This window comes from Orussus abietinus, unplaced genomic scaffold (genome assembly GCF_000612105.2).
Source record: "Orussus abietinus isolate OABI.00-Male unplaced genomic scaffold, Oabi_2.0 scaffold22, whole genome shotgun sequence".
Lineage (NCBI taxonomy): Eukaryota > Metazoa > Arthropoda > Insecta > Hymenoptera > Orussidae > Orussus > Orussus abietinus.
In genome coordinates this window covers 1,157,285-1,176,412 of record NW_019394596.1, presented here as the reverse complement: position 1 = coordinate 1,176,412, position 19,128 = coordinate 1,157,285, and the positions used below count along the sequence as shown (strand labels likewise).

Sequence of the window (19,128 nt, the reverse complement as noted above, 5' to 3'; positions counted from 1 at the left end):
ACATCCCGGGTTCACCTTATGGATATTTACAAATTTCCACCCGTTCGTTATGGGAGAGATATTAATTTCATAGGGGGTGGCGCGACCCTCGATCGCCAGGCGGATTTCTGAGGGGTTGGCATTTTCTGTAAACTCTACCAGGGGGTTGAACTCTGCCGTAAAGTCGAGGATATACACCCCATGAGTATCATTTTCCATGTCGGGATGGAAACGTGGGGGTGCTCGCCCTCGTGCCCATTCTTTCGAGGTTTCCATTCATACCTACGCGTGCCATGGTATTCTGGTTTACGCGAAACGGGGGAAAATGGCGCCCTTGTATGTCGGGAGAAATAGAGTCGTCCGAAGGTGCGTACACGCGGGTCTATATGCGGATGAAATTCTTGAGGGGCGAGTCGATCGACTCGTCGATTGGTTTATCGACGCTCGATAATCGATCCTCTGGCGCCTGGGGGAAAATTCGGGGGGCGAGGATCCTCATCTCTGCTCTTTGTTCCCGGCAATCGGGCGGCTCTTCGCAGGGGTTCCCCTGGGGCGAAAAATAATTTCCAGACGTGGCGGGCATCTCGCAGGACGGGCCAGGATTTCCGCCGCGGAATCCCCTGGGAGAGACCCGGGAAAATCAGCAGGTGCCTCGGAACTGTCCGACGTGCGGATCTCGAGGGAGGGCGAAGACCTTTCTCCTCCTCGAGGATTTCCTCCTTCCATTTGCTCCTTTCCCGAGTCAAAATTTATTTTCATCTCGCGTCGAACGGCTCCCCTGTGAAAATCCGCTTGGAAATTAAAGGGGACCGATGGACTGCCCGGAGCAGGTGTATCGGGCAACATCTTCCAGGCTCTTTATCGAACTCCCTCGTGGCGTGAACGGGGAAACTGGGATTGGAGTTTCGTGTCTGGGGTCGTGACGAGACTGTTCTATCATCCTTCGAAATGGCTGATAACATCTCGTCGTTTCTGAACTCGTGATAAGACTCATCTGGTACCCTCCAAAATGTCCAATAACATTTCGTCGTCTCTGAAATCGCGATAGAACTCACCCGATATCATCCCCTCGAGACATCTCCCCGTCGACCCGACCTCAGGTTCCTCGAGGGACTTCCAGCTCACCCGAGAGAAATCATCCTCATGATCCGATTAATAAGTTGACTGGCGGTGGCATCGAGCACCCTGTTAATCCCGATCGTTGTTCCGGCTTAATTGCCTCGCGCCCACGGGTTCCCGTCCTCTTTGCAGGACTCCTCGCCTCCCCTTCACCTCTTCCCGGCCAGGATGTCCAGGATAGCCAGGACATCCCGGAGATTGCGTTCCGGGGCGGAAACGCGACGTCGAGCCCCGCTCACGCCGGCGACGGGAAGGAAAAGGACGGGGACGACAGGACCAACCTCTGCAGGACTACCTCCACGATCCGGAGGTCCTTCGCAGGACGTGGGTAGCCACGACCGCCGACGTGGCAGCTACTCCCTAATAAAAGGACGAGGTGGGCGAACGCGCATACGAATTGCGCCCGTGATCTCGTCTCGTGGAAAACCACTCTTCGAGGTGGAAGGACCTCCAGGATCCTTCCCACAAAACGTGACGATCGGGACGACCTGCACACCTCTTCTGTATCTAAATTCCATCTAAGCTGAGAAATCTCGTCAAGGCTCCAAGGACCTTTAAGACGACGTCGAAGACCTCCTCTCCCTGCTACCGTGTACTCGCACCTGAATACTTTTTACCCATCTTACTCTTTTTACCCTGATGGCATCAAATCCTGCGAAGACATTCAGGCTTGCCAATGAGCCTGCGAAATGGAAACCCACGAGATGGGGACCAGATCACGATCCTGGCACGACATCCTCGCGATTGCCTATTCGGGATTATCGCCGCGGTCTGCCAAAGTGCGGCGGAGATCTCGCGATTTAGCCGCACGGAGGCCGCGAAGATGGCCGTTTGAATTTTAGCGCACTCTCGTTCGAACACTACTAACGTCCGTTATGACCCCACGGTGGAGGAATTATGGCTGTACCGGATTCTAGGGGAAGATCCTCTCGGTGGTCGGCGTGTCGCCGTTTGCGGTGATACCGTCGTTACCTTTAATCGCACCGCTGCATCTTCGTCACGTTACTCCCCGACGTTCCTCTCGTCGTTTTGAGCAATACCTGGAATATATACAGAAAAATTACTAGCCTTTAATTACACGTAGGAATTTCGGAGAGATCGCTTTTTCCACGTCTAGGGATAACGCGGCCGAGCTGACGCGGATGGGAGGTCTTTTTTTCCCCGCTAAATTGTCCCGTCGTCACGTTCGGCGTTATTGTATCCTGGCGCGGAGTCCGGGAACACTAGTCCCACAGGAAACGGTTGCATTGTAACCGGCACAATGAATTTTTCTCCGTGCAATTTCGCAATATTGCTCTTTGCCGAGCGTGTGCGCGCCGCTCCCGCGCGTCCTCTTCAGGGTGATTGATTCGCCCTCGATTTTCGAGTTGCGCACTCGACACCCGGAAGCGGAATGGGACCGCAAAGAACCGACCTGATGAATGGGCTCCCTAGGGAAAATTCGTGTCACGAGGCGGCTCCGTCGACGGGTCGATCTCTACGGTAAAAAAAAAAGAAATTATCGCTAAATCGATGGGAAAAACGGATTTTCACGAATTTCCCGATCGTCGCTCCATATGATCGTCCTTCGCCCTGAAAAAAAAAAGTCCATTGATCCAAGGAAATATTTTATTAATTTCAAACAGTAATTAATTGCCTCAAATGAATTGCCATCATTCCGAATAAATGTTGCATCGAAGGACTTTTAAATGTTAATGAAAATACTTCCATTGGAATTTTATTGAAATTCCCGGAGGCATTTTCAAGTGCAGCATATGTATGTGGTTATTCATAAAGTCGGGACGTTTAGCGTGGTTAAAGAGGTTATCTAGGAGTCGCAGAAAAGAGGGTACCTGTCGACGCGTCTCCGTGGATTTAAATCCGCAGGTGGAGTGCCCGGGAGGGACCGAGGAAGCCTCGGAGGTACGGTTAACCCTCGGCCCGTAATCGGCTTAAGGCGCGTTCACAATTTCGCGTGTACGAATAAATACACCGAGAGGGAGTTCTCGCCCGGCTTTCTCTCCCGGTTAAGTCGAATTTACGGGCGCCTCGAAATCTCCCTCGAATCCGACGATAATCGTAACTAATGCGAACACACCTCGGTCGGCCCACGCGGCCTGATTTCCGGAAGGCGGCTTAATTCCGCGCAGAAGAGCCCAAGAAGGGACGAAATCAGCGAGCCGGACCGAGGAACCTCCCCGAAGAAAGGACGAGGCGAGGACGCGGAAGGAACCCGGAGACGGGACGTAAAACGGACGAGGGGAATACGAGGAAAAAGGAAACGGCGCGATTAAGCGCGGATTAAGCGCGACTTAATGCGACGATCGTAATTAGCCGCTCTTTTTACCGAGGAAATGCCCGCGGGTGCATAACCGAGCACGTAGAGAAGCAGGCTTTACCTCGCTGCGAAGCTTTCCCAGATCCGCGAGAGCGTTTCCGCGAGTCGCCTTTCTCAAGGGCCACCTGAAAACCGGGAACGCAGAGCCCGCCGCGTGGTCCAAGGGCCTCCACGCTGCGCTGCACCGCGGCGCACTCGGGGCTCACTCTGCTGCACCGAGTCGCGCGACAGACCCGGGTGGAGGATCCTAAAGAAGCCTGGAGTCCCTCGGGCAGAAGGAAATCCCGGAGACAGGATCGCAAGATGCGATATCCAAAAGTGAATCACGGTAAAAGAAAGGAAAGAATGGTCGCGAGATAAAGAAAAAGCGCAATCGGGATAACCGCGACCTGGGTAAAAAATGAAGTAAGGCCATGTCCATCATTTCTATCCCATGCATCTTTCGCATCATTTTTCTCTGTTATCGCTAACAAGACCCGAGTAATAGTGCACAATAATACCGGGACGGGTTATCACCTCTCGGTGCATCTCCGATTACACCTCCAGCTGACCCTGGGAAGTAAACCCTAAGATACCGACTTTACGTGCGGGGGTAAAACGCAAAGTGACGGTGATTTACGAGCGAGGGTACCTAGGGTACCTAGGGTACCAAGGGTATCTCGTCGGTGGGTGTTCCGGTCGGAGCCATGTTTATATTAGTCCGCAATAAGTGACAAGCCGGTATGCCGCTCATTTTGCGGGCGTAAAGGTGAATTACGACGGTGCCCCGCGCTTCCCATGTGCCTTCTTCAGGGTCGTCGATGGACCCGAGGTGGGGAGTTTCGGACCGCCGGGGTTTATGGGGTAGTTTATTGCGGATCGGGTGTCGGGAGGGCGGAATTAACTGGCCGACCCTGAAGAGCTTCCCTGATCACTCCACGGTACTCCACTAGGAATATCGATTGAATATCGAGTTCGCGGTTTGAAGAGCCCGTCGGCTTGTTTTCCCGGAAGATTCAGAAGTTTGCTGCAACTCGGAATGATATATCTGGTCTTCGGGGTCCTCGAGGTCCCTCGGGACCTCTTTCTTCCTTGGAACGACCATGGAAATGAACCTACATGGGGATATATGGTCCCTGGGCCTGCGCACGCGCCTGTAAAAAAGGAGTCCCTCCGATCTCTAGGTGTTTTATGGGAGATCGGGTGTCATTGAAGAGGAGCTCCCCTCCTGGAGGAATTACGTCGACGGACGCGGGGAATACCTGTGGCGGAGGTGCCGCTATATTTTCGGCTTTCCTGGCCGCGTGAGAATGTCTCCGCGGTGGAATCCGACGGAGCTGGGGGGACGGAACAACGCCGCGGGTAACGGTGCCGGGAAAGAGACGGGAAACCTGGAGAAGAACCTAAGGAGGTGCCCGAAGAAGGGGCCGGAGACAAGGCGGCTCTTGTGCCGCTCCTCGCTCGGCCCTCTCTTAAGGCGACCTGCGTTGCGACACACCTGCGACCACGAGGAAGGGGCTTCGACGTCGAATCCTAAGTTACGTCCATTCCGCTGCGAAATCCCCGGGAAAACCTGGACCCGATTTCGCGTGGGACGAGGCTCTCGACCACCATCGGTGCCTCGATAAGAGACGGTGCTTTCGAAATCTCTAAAAAGCTCCACTCTCGGCTTCCACCCGCGCTCGCCGAACATGAAGAGTACTCTTCAGGAAGGATACGCGAAATTGATAAGGGAACGCGGATCCTGAAGAGGCTGTCCTGTAATTCCCAGGGCCTAATCCCGAGTTACTACCACCACATCTCTTACCCCGAAGAGCTGCTTCGCGATCCCGAATTCCGAGCAATATGCCGCATTTGCGGAACATCGAATCGCGTGGGCTGCGCAAACCGGTGTCCGCGGGATCGACTTCGAGGTCCATTATCCAGGACGGAAGAGCGAATAGCGAGCCTCGATTAGAAGACGGGATAAAATCTTATTAAGGCCCCTTCCCACCGTAATGGGCCCGCGATCGTTTCGCGAGATTTAGGGCCCATAACACCGAATCCCAAGTTACGCCGAAGACTCGCGAAATGGCCATGAAAGACCAGATCCAATTTCGCGTGGGATGGCGACTCAATTTTTCCCTCCTCGAGGAACGATTCCGCATCGGGCCAAATAATTTCCGCCGCTTGTGTCACTCTTCCGCGTGGGCGGGAACGCGCGGGATTAGATTCGCCACGTCGGCGTAGCTCTTCAGGTACTTTCTACGTCCTCGTTGGCCGTCCGTAGAGACTTCATATACACGCTTAGGGAAAAAGAAATTCATTGAACGAAAGAAATATTTCTTTGAACATTTATAAATATTTCTTAATTCTAAGAAGTCTTAATTCCGTATAAACGTTGCATTTTTTTTTCTCGGTGTACCTAACCTCTCCTGCCTGCCCGACGTGATGCCTCGAAAATATCCTTAATAAAAAATGCAGGGATAATTTAACGGTGACGTTAAATCATTGTATCGTTGAATTATTAATTCATTAAATCGTTGAATCGTTAGATTTTAAATCGCACGTTTAACCGGAGACTTTTAACGTTCGGAAAGTACACGTTACATGGGTTTGAAACGGTGGCGGGCTCTCTGAATAAATTTGTAACGAGCGGGCGATGCGTCCCCGATCAATTTATTAAAATTGATGGGGGCATTCATTGAAAGCTACATCGGAAGCTTTTAACGTAGGGCCTGATAACATCTCGGCGCGATGTTATCAGCGGATATCGTTGCCGGCGAAGACCAGAAACCCGCTGGCGGGTCTCCTCTTACACGGCGGAACGAATTTCATTCACGAGGAAGATCGGCATCATCGAAGTGTCGGCTCTTCGTCAAAGTCGAGGTGGACGGCCGAAATTATTGATACACCCGAGGCGCATCGATGCAGTCCTCTCCTTAACCCTATCTCGCGTTCCCGAGTCGATTATTCCCTGATAAAAAAAATCCCCCAGACCTAGAAGAGCTTCCCTAATTTTTTTCGGGAAAGATCTACAAATGGGGAGAATTTTTTTTTTTTTTTTCATATTTTTACGTTTATACGCGAACGCAGGAATTGGGAAGAAAGCGGAATGCAGGTCTACGGTATCGCCCCCGTTGCATCACGCGTTATGTACGTCTAAATATGTGCATACTTATCAAGTGCACACGTGCACTCCGGGCCTGCAAACGTTTGTACTCGCATGCCACGATGTGCACGCGCGATAGGGATGAAATACGACGCGACATGTGAGATGGCAAACAATAACACTTTGAATTCTAAACTTCTCCGGGGATAAGCGAGGCGTCGAATCGCGACGTCCTCGCATTCCCTGATAAGGCTTACCTTCAGCCCTTTCGCTAGAGCGATGCAATTTAGCATGTCAAGACACTCGAGCGAAACGAAACGTGAGAGCCCGATTTTTATTTTCCATCGTTCGGACAAATTGCGTAATTTTAATTCCAATCCATTCGCCCAGTTATTTATTATAATTTATAGTGAAATAAAAATACAGGAAGTGGACCCTCTTCCCGTATTTTTATTTCAGACGGGTTTCGGCTGCGCAGCCATTTTTTCCACCGCACCTACGCTGCGGCGCTAATTCAATTTCTCGGCAGTAAATTTTTATAAAATCCCTCGCTCTCTTTTTTTTTTTTTCTGGAAAAAAGTTGTACGGGGACACGAAACATGGAAATTAAGGTCGAGGGGGCCATTTAAATTTCCGAGGCACCCTGGTCTCGCGGAATTACTCCACCGGCAGACAACCTGCCCCCTTATGGCGTGGTCTAAAAGCCCACGTCCCGCGTAGTAAACTCTTCGCGGGAAGTTTAATAAAATTACAGGGCCGATCGGGAGTTCCCGCAGGAGCCGCCGTAATTTTCCGAAACTACCCCGGGGGAAAAGTTTCCCGCAGGAGCCGGGACGCGTCGCGACTGCGAAGCGAACTCGAGTCGCTCGTATTCCATTCTCTCCCTCTAATTCCATCCCCCTTTCTTTTTTTTCTAGCCAGAAACGTCAAACCTCGTTTGCCACGCGAGAAACGTGGAAACTCGCCCATTAATGCCGAAGAAATCGATTTTCAAATTTACTCACCCCCCGCGCCAAGGAGTGTCGCACAGAGCGCGGCGCCTCGGCGCGTCATGAAAAATAAATAGAAATTAATTTCTTTCACTTAAGCTTCGATTGATTTGTCATCCCCCACGCTCTGTGCGACTCCGTTTTTATCTGCGTTTTTTGTTTGCCTCCCGATTCCCGTAATCGCTCACGCGACTCCTCACTTCACACTAATCCCCCTTCGCATGTCGATCTGTTACAGCATGCGATTGCCACCCGATCGGTGCATCCGGAAAGACATGCAACCAAAGTACAGGCCAATGCCCTTGCAAAGACGGAGTGACCGGGACGACTTGCAACCGATGCGCGAGAGGGTACCAGCAGAGCAGATCGCACATCGCACCGTGCATCAGTAAGTCACCTCTCTTCAGGGTCTTTCCGACTAATCGTCCCCGGAGCACTAATTCTTCCTACTAACCACCTCTCGCTGCTTACTAACTCGCTCGGTAACGATAAGACTGTTTCCGAATCCCGGATGCATTTTCGGGCACGGATCGTCGGACCCTGAAGAGACCTCCACGGCGCGCCCCGGGTAGGTGGAATTCCTCTCTAATTTCAGGAAATCAATCAGATGACCGTCCCTAGTCGACTGAAAATCGGAGCCGCCTTGACGTCGCCTCTCAAATAATAAGGCCCCGCCGAGAGTCAAATGGCCGCCATTTCGAGGGCACTTCTAATCCGGCGAGGTCTCGCGCAAAAGGGCCACCGGGTCCGGTCGCTGATCGATCGCTCGATACGACGAACAAGGCGTCGGTTAGGTTCGATAGATCGAAGCGCATTACCGACCGGAGGCCCTGTCCAATTAGCCGAAATTCACCGGGCCGCTCGGTGGGGTCTCCCGAGGGACTCCAGGTCCCGACTTTTCCCGTAGAGCCTCGACACGATATCCTCCTCGCTCTTCCTCCGAAACTGTCAAAAAATCCCGGAAGACATTTCCAAAATTCCTCCAGCCCTCCACCCTCAACATTTCAAATTATTCGATACAAAGCAGAGAGATTCTCAAGTGAAACTACGGTCACGCAACCCCCCGGGTTAATACATGGATTCGCGTAACGAACGACTTATTCATTTTTTTTTTTCCACTTAATTTTTATATTCATTTTCGTGCATTAGTATCGAAACACTGTCGAGCCAAATGTCGGCGTTCAAAGTGGAATAGGAATTAAAATATAATAATGTAGGACTTCCGGCGCGGAATTTTTCTATTTCCGTTAATACGATTAAAATTCGCGAGTTCGTCCGGAACGACCTAATAATTCCGGGAGACCTTTCGGAGGCACCGCGGAGGAGCCCTCTCATCCAGAGTGACGTTTTCCTTTTATTTCGTTACAGAGATCCCGAAAGTCGTGCAGACCCAGGGCACCGCTGGCGACGACAGCGGGGAACACGAAGACGACGACGACGAGCGCGGATACGACGACAGGACCGGTGAGTCCAAAGAAAGTTAGCGCAGTGTCTTCCTCCTCCCTCGTTTACCTCACCCCTCGTCACCCTCTTCAGGGACTTTGCCTTTGCACCCTGCCCAACTTCTTCCGAGATTTCGCGTAAGTTCCGCGCTCTTTCCGCGCCCCCCGCGAGTCCTCGGGTTATCCGTTTCCGAAAACTCCGCTTTACGGTTTGCTTTATCACGATCCCTCCCGTAACGCACCTCTGCTCTCCTTTAATTGTATTTACTCCGCCAGTAAGTCGAGGCCGTCCCTTTGTTCTTGCCTAATCTTGTACCAGGGCGAGCTTAATAAACGCCCCCCTCCTCTGCCGCACCTTTGTGTTCGTAATGTCGCCATTGTTCGTGATAAAGTCCCAGGGGGGTCCCGAATTTACCCTATCTCCGAGTTTCAGTTCCAGGGACGACTTTCGACGACGATACCCTGAAGAATTATTCCGAGTTGATAAGAGCTATCGGGCGATATCGCGCTACCGAGGGTACCCAAGACCCCGCCTGCACCTTTCGATTTATCCCGTCCTGTAATTAGATATAAATTGTACAAATTACTCGACATATGAAAGGGGCCTAGAAAGGCACCGTGTGAATATTCATACCTGGCGTATAAAATATGGCGGCCATTAAACGGTGAAAGCTTGCCGCTTAATCAGCCGAACGAGAGCCGTAAGTGAACGCGAATATCGGCCGCGGGTCGCGGGTCGTTAATAACTGAATTATACTTCCCATTGTCCATAACTAAAGGGGCGCCATGGGGCCAGCTTTCGGTCCCTTAAAAGCCATTAAATCAGCGCCCCGGTAACGAGTCTTCAACTGAGATTCAAGAAGGGCCCGAGACATCGGTCACTAACCTCCACCTTAATGCGCCTGTAATTACATATCGGTTTATAAAATGCAGAAAAACCCAGGGAGGAGGGCAAACATTAATAACTGTAGCTCAGAATTTGATTTCATGAATATTTCTCGAGAAAGTGCGGCGAGAAAAATTCTTATCCCCCTTTCTGGAATTCAATGTAACCTCGTTACATTTCTGCTGAGGTATGATCGCGGAGCCACGTGGCCGGATTTAAAGGGCGATATTAATTTACAAGAGAGCGACGAGAAGGGACGTCTAGCCGCATCTCGTCGGAGCCTCTCAGCCTCCCCTAATGGCTTAATTAAAACCACCCTCCGTGGATTTAGGTTTACGTTTACGTTTACGCTGCCCTCTGCCGAGGGCCAGATGCGGAGGCGCGCGTTAATGCCCCCGGGAGAGGTGCGGATATTTAATGGCACGCAGCGGCCGAGATGCGGAATTATTTCGCGGTTCCCGCGAGATGCACCTGCCGGGGTCTCCGTCATTTTCGGGGACAATGTCGAGAAGCGCCGATTTCCCGGCAGCTGCGGGGAAAAAAAAAGAAGGAACGAGGGGGAAACGTTAATTGCCGCACTTTCGCGCCCGCCGTCCGACAAGACGGACGTCCACTCTCCAGAAGTACTCTCAAGACTAAGGCTTGCCAGTAAATCGGGGAAACGACTTATCGCGACCTCGTGGTTCGATGTGCACTGATAAAAATGCCCATGCAAATTTACTCGTTCATTGGTTATTCCGATGGCACAATAGATTCCAGTAAATTTGCATTGTCTCTGCAGTATCACATTCAGCATCTAAGTTAAGCCAATGAAAATGATAACGTAACGTCGCATATTAATTGAAGTAAAAATTCCCGATTACGGTGAACATGTTATGTGTATTTATACGTCTTTTAATTTATCACTTTCCCACTTCACGTTTTTTTTCTGGGTGTGTTCTATTCTCGCTTCCACATTCGTATACGCACGTGCGTACACCCCCGCTCTCGAAGAACACCCGCACACGAGGGATGTGCGGGAATTCCGCACCCCGCCGGCAATAAAGTTCCCGGGAATTCGGTAGGAATTATTGCCCGCTTGCGGCCCGGCATGGCCGTTACGGCCGCGCGGAAAAATGTCACCGCCGCGGCGTTTCGCGCGGACCCTCGATATCGCGTTCGATACGCGAACAAAACGCGCGGGGAAATTTCTCACCATTCCCGAAGGCCCGGATAAGGGGGAAGAGTTACCTCCGAGAGTCCCAGGATTCTAGAAAACGACGGAGGAGGGCGCAATGGCGAACGAGTTTCGCCGGGCCTTAAGGCCCTAACGCCTTGAGGGATTTGCGAGCGAGCGACGTCGACTTTAACGACTTCAACGACTTCAACGACTCCGACGTCAGGTGCACGCCAAGGCCCGAGGGCCCTCGCCATTATCGGCGACTGTCGCGACCGCAGCGCAGAAATTCGCAGCTTCCTCGGGCCCCTCGTATAACGGCGACCGGGCCCGACCATAAAAAGCCCTCTTTCTCCTCCTTGCTCCTTTCTCCTCCTTCCGGCTTGGGCCTTACCGCGCGAACGGAGGGTCGCATCGCGAATCGCATCTATATGTAAATGCGGAACCCATGGATCCACCCACGTGGCGGTCGCGTTATCAATGAAAATTCCGATCCGCCATGATACCATGACGCCATGATGCCATGATACCATGATACCATGATATCATACCATGACACCATCCATAGGCGCTCGAGATCGCTGATTAGCCAAATGACTTCCCCACCTTCCCCACGTCAGAAAAGTCGAACCCCCTCGAAGAAAAGGGGGCAACCCCCGATTTCTTTTCCCGCCGTTTATGGGGCCCCATAACGAGCGAGTCGCGAGGGTTTCCCAATTACACCGGGGAGCACTCGGCAGCGTTTCGCAAGGGGGGCGCCCTCTTCTGTGGAACTTTTCACGGCAATAATTGCTCGCTTGGCCCTTTATTTCGGCGAGGCCAAATAATTCCCACGTAACGCGCACTTGGGCCATAATGCACCCCCGTATCGGGGGGGAGGGGAAAGAGGGCGGGCCATTAAAGTAAATCCGCTCGCGACGATCGGACGTGAAGTAATAACGACGGGGATGCCGGAGGTAGCAACCCCTCCGTCGAACTTCCACCTTCTCCGCTGCGGACTTCAAAAAGGGAGGCGGCTGCGGAAAGGGGTGAGCTCGTTTCGCGTTCCGTGTTCACGCGTGCACGCACCCTCCTCGTCGGCGTCGCGACGCGCCTCGGGAAAACTCGCCCTTTCGGACACCCTTGCCAGCCTCGAACCGTCGATTTTTTTTTCTTTTTTTTTTTAAGAACACCCCATCACACCCCAATATTATGACACTAATGTCAAACGATCACAGAGTCGAAGAAACGTCAAAAAGTTCCAGAGACTAATTAATGACTACTGAGTAATCGGCACTGCTTAATTCCATTTTTTTTTTCCCGTTGCCAAGAAGTATCGACCTTTTCGTCATAACCCTGGAATACGGAATTCCGACGATAATAATACATCGTACAACATGTCGGACAAGCCCTCCTGTGTAACGACGTGCACGAACGTTGTGTCAACGGATGCGCGTCGAGGGGTGCGAATCGATGAGCCCGGAGGGAAACACTCGAAGAGCGACGGTCGTGTGCGTGACTATTAACATTTGACGTGTTTTATTTATTTTTTTTCTTGTAATAATTCTACTAAATTTATGAAATATTCCGGGGTAATAATTAAACGGATGCCAATATATCGGGCGTGACTGACGTTTGATGTTTCCCCTTTTTACACTGTATCGATAAAATTGATGGATTATTTCCTCGAAATATCCGGGATGAATAATCAAACGGAATAATAATGAATCGGTGTAGCGGAGCAAATGCGGCCGAATATAAGCGAAAAACGCACCTCCGGCGTTTACTGGCTCACGGCCGGGTTTTGCGTAAGCTCGCCCACGCACTCGGCGCGTAAATACGCAGGCACATATACCGAGGGTCTTTCCGTTTCGGGAAACACTCTCGGGGTGAGCTTCGCGAATCGATTCGGCTTCGCAAGTGCACTGCAAAAGCTTGCCGAGGGCCGAGGGACGCGCGGAAGGAGGGGCTCGATTAAAGCGGCCGATCGGTCCCATCGGCTCGATCGAGAGGATCGATTTTAAGATCGAACGCGCGGGAATGCACGCACGCACACGCGCGTCGAGACGCTCGAGTTAAAAGAGGACGGACGGCAAAGCGGAGACCGAGCATTGCCACGGCTGGAATTCGCCAGTAATTAGAATTTAATTCGGCGCCCTGTAAGAATCGGCGGAATTTCGGGGGCTAACGAGGCGCCGTCTTCGGAGGTAAACGTCCCGCGAGATTCGAGAGTCCCTTCGAAAAATCAAGTCCCCGTAAATCGACCTCTCTGTACCCTGTAGAAAAAAAATGGTCATCGAACCATAGAACTGTTTGACTACTACCAAAGAAATATTCCTCTAATTCAAAGGATAATTATTTCCCTGGAATGAATTGGATGCAAAGTTCCTTTCAAGATTGAGACAACTTATTTGAGTGTATCTCGGTCGAGCGATCATTCTTTGCAATAACGAGGTTTTTCTTTGGTTCAATGAATTTTTCTTTTTTTTTGGTCTCGATGTAAGAAGGTACTCGAGTGGACTTCGTTGTCGGGGGTCGATAGAATTTTGTGAGTTTTGGGAATTATCCTGGGACGCTCTTCGACCCTGGGCCTGACGGCGCATGAGCTCTTCGATGCCGACGAGACAATCTCGGACGTATCGGGGCCCAATCACGGCCTAATTGCGGTATACGGGCCCCTCGTAAACGCAAACGCGTACGAGAACGCAGTGGGCACTGCCCGGAGGGCCGGACGACGTAAATCACTCGAAAACGATCGTTCTTGGCGAGCCGGAGAGGAACCCGGTGCGCGAGTCCGTGTTTGCCGGACCAGCTAATCGGGCTCGTACATAACCCCCGAATCGGGACGACAGGGCGGACGCCGATCCTTTTTTATTTTCCCCGCTTCTCTCGGTCTTATTTCCCGATTAAGCCGCGAGGATCGGCCCGATCCCTGGGGAACCGTCGGTCTCCCGGTCCCTGGACGCGGATGGCCTCGCCGATGAAGAGATCGGCCCTGACGGGCACCTTCCGCGAACATCGCCAAGCTCCCCCGATGTCCTCGACCAAACCCGAAAGGAGGAGACCTAAAAATCGAGGACACGGGATAAGTCACGAGTGTCACCTGTCTTTGACGCAAGATACTTGTATTAACTCTATTAATTGATAATTATCCTCGAACGTCATCGACGACGTCTTGATGCCTTCGGCCAAATCCAACGAAGAGAAGAGAAGATCTAAGAGTCCGTCGACTTTCCTCACCGTGAAAAATCGGGCGAGATATTTCTATATAAACTATTAATTAATAACAACCACCCTGTAACATGACCGAGCCTCCTCGGTGCCTTTAATCAAATCATCAAAGAGGAGACCTAAAAATCGAGAACGCGAGATAAGTCCCTCGCGTCGATGTTCCTTGACGCGAGCTGTCGAGGGCGATATCTATGTTAATAATTAATTAATAAGGCGGAAGAAAGGAAGGGACGGGACGGATTAAGAGGTTCGAAGAAGGGCTTTCGCAAGGGCGCCCACGAAAATCCTTTAAGCCGGTAAACAGCGAGGTCCCGATTATTACGCGGCCTCCTTTGTCTTAACCCGAGCGTGAAATCTATAATTCAGGCGAGTTCACCCTAATCTCGAAACCCACGCATTTTCCCTCTCTCTCTCGGGACCCTCTCCTCCCCTCGGAGGATGGCGATCGCCTTTGTGCCGGGCCCGGTTGTAATCTGTTCCTCCTCCTCGCCTTTCCTGGGCCTTAGGGCCCGAAGGATGCGGCCCACGAGGAGGCGCGGACACGCGTGGGAGGACCGTGTCGGATTTTTATTTTCACGCCAATTACCGCATGCACTCGATGCGAAGTCTATCCGAGGAGCTTCGAGACCCGGCACGACGAGGCACGGTTATTAATTACGCTCCTCGCGGGAGAAATTAATAAGACGTAAGAGGGGTCATCAAGAGACTCCGATCCTCTCGAGTACATTTTTCCTTTTCTCTCTCTCTTTTTTTTTTCTTCACCTTTTTTGAACGGCTGCACTTGTGAAACGCGAGAAGTGATTTGCGCGGCCACTCGTCGCGTTTCCTGTGTCGCCCTGTATATTCGATTCCTCCCAAGATTCTCGAAAGCGCTCTTTTTATTCCAATGAATGTCTACTCCCCGCCGTACTTATATTTAGAGCGTCCCCCGAGTGCAACTCAATGGAGACGTCCGAAAGGCAAAACGATTTGACGAGGCGCACCTTTGATATCTTGCTAAAAAAAGAGAAAGAAAAAAGAAGGGAGGGAAGAGACTTACTCTTTGAGTATTTTACGAGCTATCAAAATGATATTACCTGCGCCGGAAATACCAGCTACGAGTGTGGGGGGCAGAAGTGCCTGAAAAATTGGAAAAGAAGGGGAAAACATTATCCGTCGTCGCCATTATTTGAAATAACGCCTCGATGTGCAGCTACTTAATTAACGCGGAGGATTAAATTGATCACCTCTCTGTGCGTCTGTCGCACAAGAACCGCGCTCGTCGTCTTCAAGTGCAACTTGGTGAGAAAAAGTGCCCCAGAAACTGAGCAGACTCGGTGCAGACAAATACCGTATCGCGTAATGATAACGTCACCGGCGGAACGATCATCCACTCAATTGCGGTTCAATTGAAATTGCATTTAGTCGGGCACCGAGGTCTGCTCGATTAATTCGCCGCATCGATCCTCGGCCATGTTCTAGGATGATCCATAGGAATGGAAGAAAAACAATTAAAGATAGAAGCGTACTTTGTACGTGTACGAGTACTTACCCATACGGTATTTTCCAATATATTGTACATATAAAAAGGATGAAAGAAATATAATGAAAAAAAATATCAGGGTGTACCTTGTACGTGCGCGAGTACTTATCTACGAGGACCCGTTTCATCGTCAACTAGGGTCCCTATGGGCTCGAGTTTCCCCCAGGTTCCAACGAGCCGGAGACGCAGTTTCGAAGATGGCTCGGATCCAATAAAGTATCCGTAAAGTAGCCAAGCGAGCTTGCGCTTAGCGCCGAGGATCGCTTTGCTCCTCCACCTGGGGAAAGGTGTAGGTGCCCCATGCGTGTAAAGTCCCTCGTTTAAGTGGAGCTTACTGCAAAGCCGGTCCCACAAGCTGCACTCGGTGCAGGGAAAGCGGGCTTCGGGAAAAATTGATGCCGTGGCTTTGCCCTCGCTTCTTTGCCCGCGCCTCTTTGACCCCGACTCCTGAAAGTGCATTAAAAATCGTGTCACCCTGCAGATCGGAGGTCACCTGAGAATCTCTCACTCTGAATTACCAGTCACTTGCACATTGATCACTTGAATTCGAAAAAGTGCACTGGAAAAAAATAAAAAATTCTTAATACGAAGAAACAAATACCGTAAAAACGTACTTACGTAAATTCGGAGGTCGCGAGGTCGATAACGATCCATCCATTGATCTGCACCGTTGGAACTCGAAATTTCGAACACTTTCGAGTCGAAATGTGTAGAACATTTCGAGTAGATATATTTAACAGCCGGGGTTAGGGGTAATGGCGATGATTTCCTCGCTGGTCGGCGATTTACATCGGTAACGCAATCGAGCCCTTTGATCCGGCGTCATGTGCGTTCCCAGAAAATGGGGTAAATCATGGCGGATTGCATTTCCTACGGGTGATATCCGGATGATACGGTTGATATGGCCTCGCAACATGCCCCTGCTCCCACCAGGCGTCGTGTTGGAATGTTCTTTTTGAGATGGAAATAAATAACGACTGGTCAGGCTCAAGTGCTAAACTGGTGCTCGTAAAGTGCGCGCATGTCGCTTCGCGAGTACTTGAAATATGCGTGGCAGCCACTCGGCGGTCGATCACTCGTTAATTTAATACGGTTTACACGGATATGCGATGTAACGACGTAATATAATTGGCCCCCTTCGAAGCCAATTTGCACCGATCGGTGTAGGGAGTCGCGGTGATAAGAGAGGCGCCATATACGAGGGTCCTGATAGCGCCAGAAAGGGAGGGAACTTCCGTCGAAGTCGTCTTCGGGACTTCCCTTCGTCGATGCAGTATACACCTCGGGGGAGATAGGTGTCTCGAGGGTCCCGAGTTAATTATTATCGATCCCTCGGCTAATTCGAATCAGGGGGTAATTAATCCGGTCCCCTCTCCGAGATTGCGAAACTTTCAGGGAGGCTGTGCGTGTACGTCGTAAACTCGGACATCGGGATCGATCGGCATCGGAGATCCTCCTCGTCCTGGGGGAATTTCCCGGGGGAGGTTCCTTGGGGTTGGTCCAGGTTCCTGGAAGGGAAATCCTGCACGGTACATTAGCCCAGGTGGCTTAAACTCCGCTGTAAACGTAATGGTAACGCGAACCATGACGAGGGTTACTCTAGTAAAGCTAGTTATCGTAATTAAAATCACACACTAACCCTTTCGTCGCTTAAGATTAAATATCTCGGATCGATGCCAGACCTGTACACTTAGAAATTTATACGAGAAATTCAAGTTTTATAAAGATTAGGAATTTTTCTTAATTGGGTCGCGAGGCGGCTTGTAAAAAATGTTAATAAGGTCTTAGAAAATTTTTTTAGAGATTGTGTGAAGGCCTTATCTGGCCGCAAGGCCGCCTGGTTAATTAATTAGTCATCCCGAAATGGATTTTGCATCTTGAGGGAGTTCTTGCGGATCGTTCGTTTCGGAGGGCAAATTCGTCTCCCAGGTGAGAGCCCCTGTCCTCGACTGCACCCCCTGGCGTACAAGTACCTCTCGCTAATGACTGTACCACAGGGGTTCTCAGGACACCTCGTTCTCGCTCTTTTCTCCACGTTTCTCCCTCGGAAGTGACACACGGAGGAACCGTTCGCGTCGCGGCCGCGAAGGGCACCCACGCACGCTTTGAGGCCCCTTCTCTCACGGGGATACTTAAGACGCCTCATAATGCCCACCGTCCCTTTTATAATTAAGACGTTACTTTACGACTCGCCTCCAAACGACGTGGAGAGCGAGACGGAGAGTTGAACGTGGGAAGGCAGAGAAAAAAACGAGACACGGAGGCAGACATCCTAAAAGTCGCGATGGAAATGTCCGAAAAGAAACTGGGGAATATCTCATTGATACTTAGTAAAATTAATTTTTAGGTACAAATGTTAGTACTTAAAGTGCTTAAAGGGAGGAAAGTTTGGAAATAAATAACCTTCCCCGTTTGGTTGACTTCTTCGTGGGTTCCGGTTTAGCGAGCGCGGAGTTCCGGTTTAAGGGCTCGCCTCCGTAAATTCCGGACGCGGTTTCGCCCCTGGGGTGCAGACTTACGGGCGCACTTTTAGAATAATTCCGCGGGGCGTTATTCTCAAATTGCCGGAATGTTTACGGCCGCGTGAAATTGAAGAAAATTCCTGAAAAGGGAAGGGCGGCCCCGGGTGATGTCGGCCGTTTCCGCACCCGAGCTCGAGGGTGGAGGAAATCCGAGTCCCGGAGGACCGCGAAGGAGTTGCCAGTCGGCGAACCTGTTTACTTCCTTCGGGATAAATCACCGGTATGCCGGGAGACGTCCCCGGAGGAGCGGCCTCGAGAGCTGCGAGATGGACCCGGGATGCAAAATGGAGCTCCCGGGAAGGAGGAAGTCGAGCGAGCGAGGGTAAATATCCCGGAACATCGCGGCAAATATAAAGAATAAATTCCGGGAAAATTGGCAAGGGGACGGAAACAATATAGGAAGAGGTCCTTCGAGCCTTACAGGAGCCCGAAGGACCGTAGAAATAATTTCCCTAACTCGCGGGGACAAAGTAAACGTTCCTATCGCGTCGAGTAAACCTCGATTCGTACACGTCCGTGACGTATCCGTGCACTGATGGAAATAACTTCTTAAATACATATTTATATTCAGATTTCCGCATCCACGGTGATACGGTAATTTATGAATACCCCGATTTAAATCCAAGACCTCGCTTCGAAATGTACATGTCGAGGACCTGCTTCGCCGTTTTGTGTTTTCTCCAGGCCGAGATTTACGGGAGATTAGGCGAATAAAGCGGGAAAGTTTAGTGAAATACCGAGGGAAGGCTTAAAGGGGCGGCTGGAGGGGCAAGGGTGGATTGGGGAAATTTATCAAAGACCTCGTCTTCGGCGAGTCTCTTCGGGGTAAGCAAGTTCCTCGAAGCTGAGGGATTTGGCCGGCAGTTCGGTCGATAAATCGAAGGGAACGACTCCGACCGATTTGCATTCGGATCCT

At 51.1% G+C, this 19,128-nt stretch overlaps 1 protein-coding gene across 1 annotated transcript in view; it reads left to right on the top strand.

Annotated features, from left to right (window-relative positions):
• The window catches only part of LOC105702196 (netrin-3), an 88,028-nt gene that overhangs the window by 53,843 nt on the left and 15,057 nt on the right, over positions 1-19,128 (top strand). The window contains exons 3-4 of the mRNA XM_023432838.1: positions 7,713-7,862; positions 8,843-8,938. Of these exons, the coding sequence (XP_023288606.1) occupies positions 7,713-7,862; positions 8,843-8,938 (246 nt within the window). The remainder of the gene's footprint in view (positions 1-7,712; positions 7,863-8,842; positions 8,939-19,128) is intronic.